The sequence below is a fragment of the Pholis gunnellus genome (assembly GCF_910591455.1).
Source record: "Pholis gunnellus genome assembly, chromosome: 19".
Taxonomy (NCBI): domain Eukaryota; kingdom Metazoa; phylum Chordata; class Actinopteri; order Perciformes; family Pholidae; genus Pholis; species Pholis gunnellus.
The window spans coordinates 9,053,772-9,072,233 of NC_136546.1; the positions used below are offsets into that span (position 1 = coordinate 9,053,772).

The following is an 18,462-nucleotide window of genomic DNA, read 5'->3' on the forward strand; positions in this document are numbered from 1 at the left end:
TGTGTGTGTGTGTGTGTGTATGTCAATCTGTCAGGCCAGAGTGGTCCATTAGTATCAACGTTGTTTTTGACGACAGTTAGTTGGTAAGTGCATGTATTGATTTGTGAGCATATTGACGTCCATTCTTTTCCCATTTGCACACTAAACGTCAGATTAAAGGGAGAAAGCTAAGAAAGAAAGAAACAACTGGCTTTTGAAGAGCGCTGTCACTTTCCTCTCTCTCTCTCTGTCCCAGCAACGTTGTTGAATTAGGGCACCAAATATTTTTAGTCTCCAGCACCAGCAGTGAGAACATGCTGGCCGAATCACTGTAAACTAGCTGTGTGTTGACATGCTTTCATGTGAGATGTGGTTGCATCCACACACACACACACACACACACACACACACACACACACACACACATAGTCAGTGTAACCCCTCCTGACTACAGCAAGCTGCCAGTTTCCTCCCACAGTCCACCATTGCATCAGATGCTTTGATGTGTCTCCGTGCGCGACCAAAAGTCCCCATCAGCTCAGAGTTTATCTGCCGGGCTCCCTGGTGCAGAGCTGTTAGACCTGCTTCTGTTCAAGATGAGAAATTACAAGATTACACTGAGTGGAAAAAAAAGATGGGGAGAGGTGAACATGGGAAAGGGTTTAAGAGGAAGAAAAAATAGTTGAGTTTATTGGCCTTGTTGCATGAGCAGAAGAGTCCGGAGCATTTACCCTTCACATAATAAAAGCTTGTGAGTGCCTTTGTCTCAACTATTTTAAGTGCTTCTCTCTATTCATTTCAGATACAGAACCACAAAAGTACAGAATCATATTATTTCAGAATATTACGGGGTTCATTTTGTTGTTATCTTAACCAAACCACCTCTCTTTCTCTTGAGCTAATTGAATAATGAACTTGTTATCCTGAGACGATTAACTTGTGAGCGCCTTCATGTTTCCTTATACAACTTTTAAACACGGTAGTGGCTGAAATGTTGCTTTACACTTTGTGCTGAGAAAGTGTGCGAGAGTTCGCCGCCTTCTTCTGCAGGACTTAACTCTCCTACAAGCCCAACATTTGATAGTTTCAATCAGGAAAGACGACAACAAGATAATGAGAAGGGAGCAGCTTCCCTTGGTAAAGACTTTGGAGTTGACCCCGTTAATTAGATACATTCATAGGATTAGAGTCTTATAGATAGCAGCCAATTTGAGACATTTGAGATTATAATATATTACAACTATATGAATTACATTACACTATGATCCTTGCAAAGAAAATGTACTGATTATACAGCAATTATGAAATATCATGATACTTGACTTCATAAGCCATGATAAAATGCTTTATAATGTGATATAATTCTTTTTATACATCCTTATGAATACTTTTAAGTGATAACTATATGTATACAGTGCTATAAGAAGATAAAAGCGCATTATAAGTATGTTCATAATGCATTATAGACATGGCCGTCAGAGAAAGTGCTACCAAAGCTATATTTGGCAAACATCATCCATTTAGAGTCACTCTAAATGCAAAAATATGACTTTGTTCTTGGTGGTGGCATCGATAAGCCGAAAGTTAAACTGCATCACGGTTAAATGTTCTTGCATGAGTTGTAATATTTTTAGGAGGCTGAAAATGTGTTCATTTTCATTTTCATTCATACAACTGCAAAAACTGCCACAGCATCTTCCCATTCGTCCATCGTTCAAACCAGTTTGATACTGGCTATGTTGGAACAGAACCTGGGAGCTTTTGGATGCCAAATAGACCAATCAATCAAAGCTTTAATATAAATACATCTGTATTATCTGCAACCTAGTTAACAGGAAATACATTCAGGGACACCTACAGTGTTTGCCTTAGGGCTGCTAAACAATTCAGATATTGGGTTTTTAAAAATAAATCACTATCCTCACCTGTGGTAGGAAGCACCATTATACTTATCCAAAGGCATGGATCCATCGTGATGTGGTACAATAAGCCTACCTGAGCAGAGAATGAAGTCATTCTCCCTCTGTGTGTGTAATTTGGTCAGCACCATGGACAGCAGCAGAAGCACCAAATTAACCAGGGTCACCCCATGAGAATTTAAAAGTCCCATAATTCATGGTTGCGTGCCAGTTAGTTTAGGTCATTTTATGACATTTGTTTGGGAATTTGTACCACTAAAGTACATCATCAACCAAAGATTGTTCCTTAATATTATTATTGTATTTAACCCTGTTTTATAGAGGCGCCCAATGTCAAAATCAAGTTATCTTACATGTTGAGAAAGTAAATCTATTTTGCTAACTGTATTGTTTATATTGTGCTGACTTACTCTTGAAAAGGCTGGCTACCTTGACAGACTATTGGGGTAAGTACTTGCCTGGAGGCCCCTAATAACTTATGCTGGCCATAGAAAGACCCCATAATGTGACTTTGTGAACTTTGCATTTTGTTTTGTCCTCACAATGCTAGTAATGCAAGCACACACACACACGCACACACACACGCACACACACACACACACACGCACGCACGCACACACAACAGGAACGTCTGCATATTAGTGGTAGAGACAAGCAGCTGCTTCTGATCCCACAGCTTTTTTCTCTCCCCCCCACCTCCCTCTCTCTCCCGGTCTCTCTCGCCCCCCCTCCCTCCATCGCTCTGCCCCCCCCCCCCCCCCTCTCTTCAGTGTGCAGCGCTCTGGTGGGTCGGTGAAGCCGCTTTTTGGCTTCGGAGCTCCAAGCGAGAGAGAAGCCAGCGCTGAGGTAAGTAAGCAAGGATGGAAGGTGTGAAGATGAGAGAGGGAGGGAGGTGATGAAGAAATGAAGATAGAGAGAGTAGCCTTAAGAGTAAAAGAATAAAGAATAAAAGAAGACTGTTGCGCTCGGCTCGCTTTAGCACGATCCTTGACGTTACTGTACTGCTGTCAGTGCCGCAATGTTAATCTCAGAGTGAGCAGCTGTTTGGATGTTGTAACAGTACTGTAGCCTAAATGTCGGAGATGTGCACGAGAGAGATGACGTTAATTCCACCCGTGATTGCAACGAGCGTGCACTTGGCTGGTTAGTTAAGTGACACTCGAAGGGCACCGCGTGCGTTTGAAATCAATTAGGTTGATATGCATTTGGGTGTTTGGTGAAAACGTGCATTCTACTGTCTGCAATCGGACCCATGGAAAGCGACGACAGAGGGGAGAGAGAGAGAGAGAGAGAGAGAGAGAGAGAGAGAGAGAGAGAGAGAGAGAGAGAGAGAGAGAGAGAGAGAGAGAGAGAGAGAGAGAGAGAGAGAGAGAGAGTCTGACATAGCTTGTTCAGTTCTGAATGGTCTTAGACTTCATGGTCACCAGTGTGGGGACACCCTTGCTTGGTTGATTTTAGTCTGTGTCCTTCACAGTTTGTATGTTTAGTTCCAATTTAGGTTAATCTCAATGACCCAACAATCAGTTCAATGATTTTATTTACGATATTGTGATATTTATGATATGATATTATGAGTTTATTGCCAAGTCGGTTTTCACGTACTAAGGAAGCCACTGTGGTGTGTTGGTGAATGAAGTGGACACAGTAAGAGAAAATGGAATTGAAAATCAACACGCACGAAGCGACATCCATGAAGAAATTGTTATCCCAGTTTACTGTGAAAGAACTCCGTCCTTTCCATGGGACTGGGATTCAGAATGTGATCACCCAACGTCATTGTTGGACCTCACTAATGCTCTTTGGCTCAAAGGGGACCAAATCCCTGCAGACAGCCTCCAAACTCTGCTGGAGGGAGTGGAACCAGGAGAGCGGAGGCTGGCATAGCAACAAACCAATGCGCATGGCTTTGGAATGAGATGTTCAACAATCACAGTACATTACAACGCCAAAAACAGCACTTTGTTAGTACTTTACACACTTTTGTTGTTGTAGTGTGTGATGACTCCAGGAATGATTTATCAATCACACTTTGGATTTGGCCTTTTATTACTGTCACTTGTACCTCTTTGCAGTGTGCAGGGAGTCTGGTTTGTCCAGTGTATAGCGCAGCATAGCGAATGAATCTGTGAGAAGCCTTGATTTAATTAATTAGAATAACAAAATGTCAATCAACGGAGCGCTCTTTGGTGTCACACATCACTGGCTTGGATTGTTTTTGCTTGCACCAGAACGTTGCCTCCTTGTGCATAAAGGATGGGCCCGCCTGCTGGATTGATGGTGTCCTTTATTTTACTACCACCCCTCAGCGTAAAAACATCCAGACATCCTCATCCAGTCTCCCCTGGAGCGTAGAGGATGGGTGGTTAGAAAAAACTCCGGGTGTGTGGTGCGTCGTGGAGGGTCCACAGGGAAACAGCGAGAAGTCTCAATCTGCTTCTACTTCCTGTCATCACAGCGTGCGGTGAGGAGAAAGAAGCTCGAGGAGTAATCAGGCTCATTTAGAATAGTAATCTGAGACATTCATAAGAATAAACGCTTGTCTCTGTTTCAGTCGTCACTTGATTGCCTAAAATTGTGTGTCAAATGTTATTATTTCTGGTAAAATCAGTGCAGTATCGTGAAGGATCACTGTGTTCTCTCTCGTTTACCTGCAGTGTCCATACCAACAAGCTGGCCGGCTCTCAGAGGAGAAATACCACACTTAAAGTTCCCTCTATAGCTGTGTCTTTGTTCTTTTGTAAGGCAGACAAGTAAAACAGTGAGTTGCACAATGATGAAGGCATCCGCCAAAAACGTTTGTGCTAGTTACTCATGCATTACAAAAGAGCACAATGACACAGCAAATGTGAAAAATACATCGCTGATCTGGCGTGTTTGCAACAAGTGTTTAACGATAATTACAGACACTCGAGAAGAATACTCGCCACACTGATTGAAAGTGCAGAAACAGCACATCGTTTCAAGTCCAGAATCTTTTGATTTTGCCCTAAAGTCAAAACTCAGTTGGCGTGAAGAGAGTCATAGAAAAATGTTAATCGTTACTTAAAACTTAATTTCCTTTTTTTCATACATTTTTCATACCACAGGCTGTTAAAACCTGTTTCATTGTGTGTCCGATTCACCTTCCCAAGTCAGTAAACATCTGGGCTCTTTATGTATCCTCACGTTCATCTATTTTTAGAAAGGCAGATTAGATATTGCATCAGATGAGTTTGTGTGTTTCTGTCAAGGGGACCACACCTTTCTTTAATGAAAGCAGTTAGGGCGACTACAGCGTCTCAAACAGATTGAAGAGGCCCCTCTGAATCGCTAAGTCACTGAGTGATTCAGGCTGATCAGACGGTCCTATTCAACCTGAACATTTCATTTATATGCAAAATTAAGAGCCGCCAGCGTGTGGTCTACATGTGGAGGAGCACTGAACTTGAGCATTACTGGGAAACAAATCTGGCATTTCTTTTCATTCTGAGTTGGAATACCTGTTATTAAGCAGATGGTGCACCAATAACGAAGAAGCATGTTGAAAGCTATTGATTCAGAATCGCATTAAACACATGCTGCATGTTGTTGTGCTCACACGTATACGGCCCTCTGAGGCTCAAACAAGCACACTCTGTTTGTATGCTCTCTAACATCTGGCCGATGAGAGTATTGATCTAAAGAGCCAGTTTACATGGAGCTAAATGCCTGTGCCAATAGCAAAGACTCTCTCTCTCTCTCTCGCTCGCTCTCTATCACGGACACACACACACACACACACACACACACACAATCTGCATTCACACGGAAACGACCAATGCTCTACTTAGAGTTCACAGCATTAAAAGTCAGTTTTGAAAACTGGAGCACATTATTTTTGCAGGTCAATACTGATTATGTCATGTGCAACTGCTGTAAACTCTAATAATAACACGGTGTCATGTAGAATACTTTTGAAACGGTGTACGTTTTTGGAAAATGAGTATTCACTTTGTCTCTGAGAATAATCTGGCAAACTTGTAACTTCCTCTAAAGTCATACTTGGATTGTTGTCATTTCATTACTGTTTGTTTTCAGATTAAATGAACAACGTGTTAATTTGTGAGCTTCAGGCAGTCTTATGATCTTTGCACTGAGCCAGGCTAGCTGTTTGCTTTCTTTCTAAGAGATACATGAGAGAATTATTACCACGCTCATGTCTATAGGTGTAGCATAAAGACTGGAAACAAGGACAAACAGCTGGCTTAGCTCTGTCCAAATGTAATTTGCCACCAGCACCTCTAATGCTCACTAATTAACTGCAAAAAAAGAAAAGAAAAACAGAAGAAAAGTTCTGGTTTTACCGGACTAATTCTAGGCCAGGTGCTGCCGTACTGTTCCCCCCTGTCGCTAGTCTTTGTGCTAAGCTAACTGACTGCTGCCGGTGGCTTTATATTTTTTCTACTGCGGTTCCCCACGGGGTTAATTGCCGAAAAAATACTTTGTCAAAGATTTTGTAATGAATACAGTATACAAAGCATTTACTGTTGTATTTGAGGGTTATACTTCACTTCATGGGGACTTTCCAGATTGTTTGTGCTGTATTTTATTTCTTTATTATTCGGTGTCCTTAGTTTTTGTGATATGTTATATTTCTGGAATTTCCTGTGTATTTGGACTTGAGAACTACAAACGTGAACTGCATTTCCCATGAGCACTTGCACGGCAACGCACAGGTGTGGTCACTAATGTCATTACATGCTCTGGGATTCCTTTTGTCAAACTTTTGCAGATGAAGGTCCAGAGAAGCCTGCAGAGCTTAATCTCTACATTTGACCGTTTTGACCTTCCTGCACCGCTGCTTTTCGTTGGGAGTGTGCTGATCTTTTTAGAAGTGTTTTGCTTCAACCTGCCTGGAAACAAGAGAGCAGGCTGTGTACCACCCAGAGGGTAGGGAGGAAGCTTTTACAAGCAATTTAACCATAAACATTTGATTATAAATGCATCCAACTTCTTAAAATACTGTGTCCTGAGATACAGCAGGTTGCCAGAAAATCTGAATCCTTGTTTCGTTACTCATTTGTTTGCACAAAGGAAGTTTCTGGCATTAAACTAAGACTTGTTTTTTCTTGTGTGGTTTGCAATCAAAGTCAGGTGCTTGTCCATTTGATTTTAATCAAATAAGGAAATTCCTCAAATGTTCAATTCAAGTTCAATTTTTTCTCCCCAATACAACCTTGTTTTGGACATTCATGGAGTTGTATAAAGCCAGTGAGGAAACCCCAGCTGGCTGGAGATGAATGTGCTTTGATGAGGAAGTAAAAGGCAGTATCATCTTTCATTTAGGATGGGCTAAAGAGAGAGAGAGAGAGAGAGACAGAGAGAGAACACTACTCCTATGGTTGGGATGTAATTAACTGTGGCAGTTCAGTCAGACAAGGAGGAGAGATGTGGAGATGTAGAGTCCAGAGTCGGGAGGAAGAACAGTTTGGATTGGCATCTTTTCAGTGCCAAACCTTACATTTTTCTCTCACCAACTCCTGTGTTCTCTATTTTACTCTCCTCTCTTCTTCCTGCATACGGCCCGCAGGTTTCCTGACCTGAATTTCGTCTCTTCTCTGTGCTGCTGTTTTTCTTCTTTTTCTCACTTCGTCTCAGCTCATCGGTCCTCAGGTGTCAATATTTTGACAGCTTTCAGTCCGTCAGAAAAGACCCAATAGGCCTGAGTTATTGGATGCCAGGTGTGCGTGAGCGTGCGTGTGCATGTGTGTGTGTGTGTGTCTGTGTGTGTGTGCCTGCAGGATGGGGGTCATATGTTGTTGTACTGGTGTTTCTGTTAATGGTTAAGTGAGATAGACATCTTTGTGCTTCCGTAATCAGAAATGTAAATCTACAGTTTTGTTTCTGGACTTTGTGAGCACCTCAACAAGCTATGATCCATGTATCGGAGATTTCCTTTTTTTCAAATGTATCATGTATTGAATTATTTTAGAAAACTTGTAAAAGTTGAGTTGAAATGCCCAGTTATTCATAAGTCACTATCTATAATGGCAAATAAGCTTGTAATGTTCCTCTTACGTCGCATAGATTATTAGGATAAAGAAAGAAGCCGCAGCGACAGAAACGGTGCAAAAGTTCAACATGATGTCTTCTATTCTCCTGGAACTTCAATCTCATGTGACAGCGAAGCGGGAGGAATATCAGGGTACAGATAACACAGAAAAGGAGAATATATGATGCCCTCATATTATCCATCCTGTGCCTGCTGACAGAAGACGAGAGAAAAAAGACGGGAGGGATGGCAGACCAGCGTTGAGTTGTAATTCATCTCTCTCTCTCTCTTTCTCTCTCTCACCATACAGCAGCTTCTAGACACTGAGAGAGCATCAAAGACATAAAGGAGGAAGAGAGACTGACGCTGATAAAGAAGAGAGGATAACTCGACGCAGAAGACTGAAAGGGAGACTTTAGTGATGGCTGAGGCACAGCAGCAGCAGCAGCTGGAGGAGGAGGAAGAAGAGGAGGAGGAGGAGGAGGAGGAGGAGGAGGAGGAGGAGGAGGAGCAGCAGAGCCCTGTGGAGGCGACCGAGACTGATGAAGGGTCTGAGGAACCGCAGAAGAGTGTCCACAAGACCCCGACCCGACCTCTACTGTCCATGAGGTCCATGAGCATTGTGGACCCGGACGACAACTCCCCCAACATGATCGTCTACAGAAAGGTAAGAGCAAAATACAAACGCCGTTTTCTTTTTGTTCTTTTTAAAGTATTTCTTGTTCTTATTGATGAATTGGTAAAGTTTGTGATTTCGCGCTGCCGCTGAGAGTTTGAGTCTGGAATATTTTTGGCCTCACTGACCTGTTCATAGTCACTCTCACTTTAGTTTTGAACCAAATGCCGTGAATAAAACTTTGGTAGCTATAATGATACATTTGAGTCCAAGGTTTTACTGAAGAGGTAAACTTGTTATTGTTGGTGTTACAGGCTCAAGGGAGAGACTTTGAATCCCCACGAGCTCACTCCAGTTTCAAACAGCTGTTATGTAGAATAGTTTGTTTTCCAACATTTTTTGAACCATGGCACGCTTGTATCGGGTTGTTCTGAAATTTCATAGTGGATTTCCATAAGAATGTGTATTTAAAAAACTAATACGACAGTATATATGAACTAATATCAAACATGAAATTAACTTGGAGTACATTTCACTGCCAGGTTCCTTCACAATGGCGACATTGCATTTTCCATTTGGATCTGTCGGGTCAGATCTGCTGGATTGCCTTTAGAGCACAAAACAGGAAGCGAGCCACACTGTTGCTGTTCTGGAGTAAACTGAGTTGAAACCTTTAAAGGGGTTCTAGATACAGTATGGAGTGAAAAACAGATTTCAAAACAAAGCTAACATGTTCTCTTGGTCAGTAAAGGGCAACTTATTACATTTTTGGGAAAGCAGAGTTTATAGGAAAGAAGAAGCCGAATCTCTGCGACAAGCAATGGGATTCATGAGCAACGTGGGCGACATTTAGAGATAATGACCAATAGCAGCGGTTCACAAGACTCGACCTGAGCCGGTCTCAGGCGCGCAAAATCTCTGGCTTATTGCCTACCAGAAGGAAAAAACTACAAGACATCGGCTCCTCAGCACCTGATCTGTGGCATCTTTTCACATCACAGTTAATTTGGCAATGATAAATTAGTGTTTAAAAATGCCACACAGAAGTATAGGACCTGGTATTCTGTTCCTGTTTTGGTAAGCATCCAGCCTGCTGAGAGGCTGTTTTGTGTCTGACCCTGACCTCTAACCTCATTGTGTAAAAGTAAGGGTTGTTGCAGGGTTACGGAACAAAAGGAGGAGTGTAAAAAAACAATGGGTTGAGAGCAAATGCAATAAACTCAGAGAAGAACAAGGAACAGAAAATACAGTGAATTGTGTAAAGAAGTGCAGGTGAGAGAAAGTGAAATAAAAAAAAATGTAAAGAAAGATGAAAGTCTGAATCTGTAAAGTTAGCAGATTTAATTTGTACCACATTACACAGGCAGAGATCTCAGTGTATCTGCAAACACATGGCTACTACATGCAGTGAAAGGCTACTTCAGATGAATAACCGCAGCTGAGATGTGACGTAATATCACTTGCATGTTTTACACGACAGTCACCTCAGGAGGAAGAGGTTCTGAGGTCACGATTTACGATGTTGAAAGCATCGTATCTGTTTTGCTTCATGCAGGGTTTCAGCGTCAATAAATTGCCGTTAGACTCACTGTGAAAGAGACAAAACCATCCTCAAGAAAAAAACAAAAAGCTGTCGGCCATGTGGGGTTGTGGCTTATATGTATGTGCATTACATTCACACAACTGAACAAAAACCTGTTTTTGAAATTCAGAAAGAAAAAGAAATCACGTGAAGAGCTTTCAACAGGCTTGTATTTGTTTACCAAAAACATCCATGTTTAAAATATTCTAGCCGATGCATTGTGCAATCTGAATCTATTATTTTAGCATTTTACTGTATGGTAATTCTCCTAAAAGGCCATTTGTCCCCACTAAAAAAGGGAGAAAAAGCAGGAGAGATAGAAACCATTGTAAAACTTGTCAGTTTATTCAGGAGAAGCTGCAGAAGGAACATAACAACACTTTTTTGGATTAAATGCAGTTCATGAAGTTACTTTAAATAAATGTTTTAAAACAGCTGTTGTTACTCAGATTAATCTTACATTAATGTTGCGTGGAGACTACTGCTGCTATTATGTTGCACATCTGGATCTAAAGTATGACAGCTCTTAATTACCACCTGCCAACCTGTTAAAATGTTTATTAAAGTTGATATATCTATTAGAACTACACATACCTTTGGTGTATGTGGGAAGTATAAATCCAGTGGTTTATAATAGACACATATTTTAGCGGTTATTGTACTTTATTTCCGATGCAATCAAACTGTCTGGAGAAGACGTCCACATCCAGCAGGATAACAGCAACACGGCTGAAGTACAGAAAATAAACACGTGGAACATTTGACAAGTGTCAGATGGGTTTTACTGTAGGCAAGTTTTAAAATGTCACAGCAAAAAGTTTCATGTCACTCATCTTTGACTGGAAAAGTAAAAAATGTTGAGCACCGTTCAATTTCATTGCCGTTTACTGTGAGCTAATGTCGGCCATCTTTCAAGTTACGAACCACTATAGACTTACAATGAAGCCTTTACACACAGACCATGGTGATTCCATAACAACGTTTAGTGTTACTTATTCCAAGAATGCATTTCCCATGAAATAATTAAACATTCAGCCTCTCCACATAATGTAATGCTCTTGGTCGTAAACTGACCTACTGATTCACAACATTTTGTTATTACACGAAAGGTTGCTTTCTTATGAAATATGTATGTCCTGGACTGCATTTCCATTAGTCTTTCTGGACGACTCATCAATGAGCCACAAGCACGAGGGAGGGGGGGGGGGGGGGGGGGAGGGATGCAAATCGTGCCCCCGTTTATGAACCTTTGGGACGCAAAGTATCAAGCTCAACTTTAAGTTGATGCAGGATCCGTTTTAGTGGTTGGAGGGATAAGTTAAGGAGGAATATGAGAGCTGATAGTCTGTGCTTGAAGAGTAATTAGGATGAGAAGTGATGCCTCTGGCTTACAGAGGGCCAATCATCTGCCAGAAAGATGATGTACAACTTTACCCTTTCTTCCTCATCCTCTTCTTCCTTCCATTTATTATTTTTAATGAATATGTCTGTCTGTTTCATCGAAGAATAACACAAAATATAATGGACTATAGACTGTTTCCATTCCTCTCTGTATCATTCTATTTAATTTTGTCTTATTCTATTCTATAGTACTCTATTCTGTTTTACTATTTTTTTCATCTTATTCTGTTTCTATTCCTCTGTCTTAGTCAGTTTTTATTTTGTCTTATTCTATTCTTTGTCACTCTATTCTGTCTAGTTCTATTCTATCTTGTTCATCTGAGATAAGGGAGAACTCAGAGTGAGTCATGCATCTACACAGCCGAGATACATACAGCACAGGTTTGTGTTTATCGCACTCTCTCCACCAGTTTATATTTTTAATTGTCAGCATCCAGCCCACACACACACACACACACGGACACACACACACGGTCACACGGAAGGTGAGGAGACTTGATGCTGTTGACAAGATTGGAGGTTGTTGACTCACCTTTTCACCAGTGTGTGTTCAAACCTGTCAGCCAGCATCTGCTCAGAAATTGTGTATGTATGTGTGTGCTGCTGCTGTTAGTGTGTTTGTACAGCCCTTTTTTCATTATCCTCTGGTCTCACCAGTATGACAATAGTAGCTGTTGAATTGCAGGCCTGTTTACTTAGCAAGCTGTTTATACAGATACCTGTTCCCATATTCCTCTGAGCTGCTGGAACGTGACCGCAAAGAGAGCTCAGAGGTTGGAAAACCACGGGGAGGCTGTTGTTGGATGCTGCCCTTGCAGCAGGGGTTCAATTCTGCACAAACCTGAGTGCCTTAGAGAACATTCTCAGCAGAGTATTTAGCATTTTGCACCACAATAAACAATATTTGTGCACCAGTTTGCCATGAAAGGCAGAATTTCAATGTTCATATATAGATACATAATATTATAGAAAATATATATTTATATTTATCTGTCAATACAATTAAATAAATTGTAATTTTTAGTGGTCACCTTCAATATAAGAGAAATGTGATTATTAAGTAACTTATTATTTCAGTCTCAAACCTGATGCTGCAAACTCTCATGAACATGTCAGGAATTAGCGTGTGTTAATGTAGTGCTTTCTCTCCACACTGTAGGACACATCACATCTCTAAATGGAGAAAATATTGATCACAATCATTTATCCATTATGTCCACAACTAATGGCTTACATTTACTCTGTTTACAACGAGTATGCATAAAAGAAATCCACCAAGTTCTCGAGTTCCATTTTATTCTTAAAACATTATTTTCTCTTGCAGCAGGGAAAAATCTTACAAAATGTAATGTAAACAAACCAGAGACTTTAGGACGAAAAAGTAAGATTTATTTTTCAGACTATCAGAGGCAGTCTTGATTTTTTGTCTCCTGCAGAGTTTGAGTTGTGAGTTTCTGTCTATAAACCAACTTCAATGCTTCAACAGGCCTAAAGCTTTTAGCAAACTGTAACATCTGTGAAAAATACTCTTTTCTCACCGATCTTTGAAGAGAAACGGAGCATAAGTACAATTTCTGTTGTTGTTGGATACTCAATTCCCACCGGCTGTGCAGTGCGTGCGTGTGCTCATTTGTTTTTGTCGTTTTCATGTTGCAAATGCCCCGACAAAATGTCAAGAAATCTTCAAAGTAGTCCTAAGGAAAAAAAGGGAAGCTCTAAGTATTAATGCACATTTTCAGCTACATATTGTTTTTCATGTCCGCTGCCCTTGAAGTCTACAGTGACTACAGTGACTTTGAAGGGATCCCTTTTAGAGCAAAAGTAACTTCTGATGTGTTATGAAAAAAAAAACACACCTGCAAATAAGAATCACAATTTAAAGGACTAACTACATGAAAAAAACATAAATTGTATCAAGGATATTTCTTAAGTGCTCTGTGCAGCATTAGAAACAATTCAGTGTGATTTAATGTTACAATTTAGACTTTATTTAATACTTGTATTGTTTAGTGTTAACATGAAACGCAGGCTGCACAAGGTGATGACTTATTTTATGCCTTTGAGCCTCTCATCCCCTTTACGAACCATAAAATTCCAGTCATGTCTAGTCACTGCGATCCGGCGCATATTTATTAGGCAATTTCACGTGGCAAAGATATTCATTGGCAAGCAAGAACATGAATCATAGCTCGCTGAACTCCCTACACAGCTATCCGCTGGAACTCTGATGGCATCAGTATCCAAGCAGATACTGCGGTTCAAGATTGTTAATTTGATCACGTAGGAATATCTTCATTTTTAGCAGGAAACAGATGAGCAGATTTTCATTCTTGTAAGCTTGCTTCATTGCCTGCTGGAGATTTTTTTCTTTCTAAAAAAAAATGTCTGGTGTACAGTTGATTTTTAGTAAAAATGATGTGGAGCTGCATAAAAAAAATACATGAATGAATCTGCAAGAGAACATTCAATGACACTTGGAAGTTAAATCTGCTAAACTCTTATAATGTGGCAACTATAAAGCACAGTGTGTGTGTGCATTACCTTAATGTTGTTCACCACAGTTGGTCACAGTTGACTCCTTGTACGACTCAACTGTTGCCTGGACTCCGTGTGGTGTACTTATCTGCGCTGTGATAAGAGTGTGTGGATGAAGCAGTGAGTTGTCATTTAGTGGCTGGCTGGTCAGCTACCCAGTTTGCCAATTTCACAATGCTTTCATGCTTCAGAAAGTGAGTCAAACAGCGGGCTGGGTCTCAATGGTCCGTCACTCCCTGCTCGTAGGAGACTACTGAGCTGCCGATCGCTGTCCTAACTGGTCTCCCAGCGGCAGGGAGTGAGGCGGAGGTACCACGAGGTGATAAAAAAGTGAATTCATCAAATTCAGCGGTAGCAAACGCAAACAAGTTCACAAGTCACTAAAACAGGAAAAGCAAATGTCTTTTTAACCAATGAAATGACACATAAATGGTAGGCTTCCTGTGATTGGTTAGAATGGTGTTCATACAAGAACTGCATAGTTCACTTTACAGCGAACCGTTTTGGTTTGGTCCGCACCAAAGCTCGAGTCCGGCGTTCACACTAACAGAAACAAACTGCACCACGCGGGTAAAGACTCCAGGGTTTCAGTTCAAGCAGACAAGGCTGGTGTGAACGGGCCCTTACAGTTGTTTTTTTGAGCTTTTACATATATTATAAGAGATGTGATGTGTGTGTGTGTGGATGCTTCTTGTCACTTAGTGAATGACTAAGCGAATCTAATCACAGTGCAGCCGCCTGCAGATATGAGGAGAGCTCATCACAACAGAGCAGGTAGAGCAGCAGGCTAATCAAATCAAGGTGATGGGGAGACGTTAATTGGGACGTTAAAATTGCAAATTTTAAGATGACAGGATGATCACACGTTCTTTTAGCTTGTTGTTTTTCCCGCCGATCTTTGCTCTAAATTTGGTGATGTCTTCCTGAAATGTGAACGTACATTTTTGGGCAATGGTGACTGCTTTAGAGACTGATGGTTTTAAGTGAACTTGTTACAAGTCATCCAAATAAGATTACTGTTTGTATTTAAATGTAAAAAAATATACAAGGGGCATAATTTTAAGATTGTGTTAACATAACCTTTAAAAAATGAAAACTTTATTGGAAACATCTAATATATACATACGGGTACATACATGAAATTTGACCTCTGCATTTAACCAATCCTAAGCATTTATGGAGCAATGGGCTGCTGTAAAGCGCCCGGGGAGTAACTTGGGGTTCACTGTCTTGCTCGAGGGCACTTCGGCATGCAGACAGTAGAAGGAGTGGACCAACAGTTCCCTGTTTACACGTTCACATTCATTTTGGAGCATGAGCATCAGGATTCACTTGGAGGTTTGTTTCTAGTGACCTGTCAAACATTCACTTTCTTTTTAATCATTTTATTTGGTCTCCACTAACTCTGTCTCTTTAACTGATAAATGCTCCACTATGTTCACCAGAGTCTCTGTAGTGTTTGTTTGTCGGCTGTTTGGTGCTGAGCAGGTAGCGTCCTCTTGTTTTATCAGTGCCTTAAAAACAGGTCGCTGCGCCCCGCTAATGAACCGAAACCGCAATATTGCAGTCACAGAACCCAAATATACTTCCTCCCAACATTCGACTCGAGAAAGATTGAGATACTGTAGTTAAAACATAAAGTATTCTATATGAATTATTCAATAAATCAAAGCTTCTTCAATAATGCTGTTTACATTCATTTCTGCTTGTCCTCTGGTGTATTCATATGCTGAGACTTCAACGTCTGTTATGTTGAGTGTTATAAACTCAAACCAGGCAGCAGTGTGCAAGCAACACTGTGAACATTTGGATTTAAACATGAATGTTCTTGAGCTCATAAAAACCTTAAAATGTGTTAGTTTGAATCTCTCTTAACAGAGACAATTAAAATCCATCACATTTTTGTATAATTAATCCCCAGAGATTGAATTCTTGGTAGTTCATTAAAAGTAATGCATCCGTTAAGGACAGAGGGTCTGGCCAGTGTTTACTGCAGAATTTGTTGATGGCAGTGAAAAAGTGTCAGCAGTCCTTCTTTGGAGGGAGTATTCCCTGGGCCTGCAGAAATAATGACATCCTGAGTCCCCACTGAGTTCCTGTATCACTCGGTTCTAATCCAAACTAATCCTCCTCAGTGTACACTTACAGCTGCACTCATTCAATGTGGTAATTCTGAGGTTGAATGAGTAGCTGGCACAATGAAAGAATCTTTGATGTTTTAACAAATCCAAGACACAACATGTTGTGTTCAATCCTTGGTAAAGTCAGACCTAAACCGATGGGGACTTGGTCCTTAGTTGCTTGCCAGTGATTAAAGATATGGATTAGAGAATTAGACAGAGGCTAAATATTAGAATACCAGTGGTTTTATTGATAAATGCAAGCTGCTGAGAGCTGCTGTGTGTCAGTTTACGTCCAAATATCAAAGCACCAGAGCCCAAAAGGGAACATGAGCAACTTTACAACCAGATGCACTTGAATGAGTCTGCTCTGAAGCAGTTTCAGAGTTCCTTGTAAGCTCTTTCACTTGTTTACCCCTATCTGACAGCAAAGAGCCACTTGGTTTCACAAGTCTATTGAGGCATCAATGTATGTGTCATGCTCTGGTTGTGTCAGACAGCAAGTGTCAGAGGAACCCACCTGGCCATGCTTCTCTGTCAACACTTCAGATTTTCACCTGTTCATATGAATCTAAAGTGACTGCAACCAATCTGTAGGTGTGTTTGGGAATTTGCAAGCGTGTAACACACACACACACACAAACACACTGTAGTGTGTGCGTGTAGTGGGTTTGGCAACAAACTGGTAAATTCTCTTGGCTGTTTTTAGATTGACAGTGATAACATACACTACAAGTTGATACATATTTCTGGGATGGATAAAGGTGGACACTACGCGTGTACATTAACTTAAAGGGCCAGTGTGTAGGATTTAGGCAGAATCTAAACTAGCAGAAATGGAAGATATTATTTTCATTATCATGTTTCTGTGAGGTCAGAATGAGCCCCTGGTCCTCTTAACGGAATCCGCCATGTTGCATCGGCAGTTTTCTACAGTAGCCCAGAATGGACAAACTGGCTCTAGAGGTTTTTTTATGTTACCTGAAGGTCAACTAGTTTCAAGTCTTCCTCAACACAGCATGATGTTAATTTAAGTAAATGATGGTCCTATTTAGAGTGATATAACCGATAAAGCAGGGGTGTGCTTTAGGACGTGGTTACATTTTGATTGACAGGTCGATACCACAGCGTTGTCCGTTCAAGGAGTTGTCGGTGTTTTCGTCTGACAACTTTCACCCTTTCACAGTGTTTTCTGTTTGTGAAAGTTAGTTGTAACCGTTTTGCACGCCTAAAAATGTCTTGTCCAAAGCCAAGATGGATGATAACGACCTTAATGCTGAGCTAATCAAATTACCGAATATCATCCAATATTGAATATTTCATCAGAAAAACAAATATTGGAGAAATGTCCAAAATAAATTTTTTTAAGTTCATCAAACTACATCAAGAAGCAACTAAACATTGTTTTGCATTAGTATAAGCAATCTGCACAGGTAATTTTTCTGCATAGGGAGTTCTTTTGATTACAATACATTACTTACAATTTAGCTTGAACAGGATGTTGAATGCAGGACTTTTAATGGAGTATTTTTTCACCAGTGGGTACTGCGTAGGAAAGATCTCGGTACTTCTTCAACTGCTCCCGAAAACACTAGCATGTCATACACCTTTGGCCCAATATTTTCACGATGTGACAGTAACATTTTGCAACACTTTTAATATGATATCACGGATATTTTAACTCTAATCCTTGTCAAAATGTCATGTTAAGTTTTATGTCGATGCTATATTTACAGTTTCAAACTTCTCCCCCCCAAAAAAACCATTTTGCAGTAATTAAGAGAGGGAGTGCATTTGTGTGTGTGCGATTGTGTTTCCTGTATGTGAGAGATATTCATGATGCAGATGGTGACTCACGGCAAATAATGAGCACGTGCAAAAAAACTGAATAAGCGAGCAGTTTCGTTGTTTATCTGGGTTTTGTAGCACCATTATTTTTTTTGCTTTTTACACAGTGGTCTTGTCCCGAGAGCAGATTGTTTATCCATAATTAATCTCACAGATATTCATGGTGTAATAGGGATTAACATTTGTTTTGTTAGGGAAACAATCACGCTGGCGTTTCCTGGGTTGTAATCAGACGTAGTGCAACCTCCTCCTGCTTGTCAAATTTTGGCAGAAATTACAAAGGACTGCACATCAAAGGACTACAACTACACAAAGAACATTTCAGCTTGAACACACATTCACACACAACGCACACATCCTCCCCACATTCAGACACAATTACGAAACGGGGCGCGTGAGAAAGAGAAGCAGCAGAATTCTACAAAGTGGAGGTGAATATATTCAGAGGTGTT

At 40.6% G+C, this 18,462-nt stretch overlaps 1 protein-coding gene across 1 annotated transcript in view; it reads left to right on the forward strand.

The window, feature by feature from the left end:
• Positions 1-8,473: 8,473 nt before the first annotated feature.
• Positions 8,474-18,462, forward strand: part of LOC306711376 (regulator of G-protein signaling 6-like) — a 68,001-nt gene continuing 58,012 nt past the window's right edge. The window contains exon 1 of the mRNA XM_079180287.1: positions 8,474-8,575. Within this exon, the coding sequence (XP_079036413.1) occupies positions 8,513-8,575 (63 nt within the window). The 5' untranslated portion in view covers positions 8,474-8,512. The remainder of the gene's footprint in view (positions 8,576-18,462) is intronic.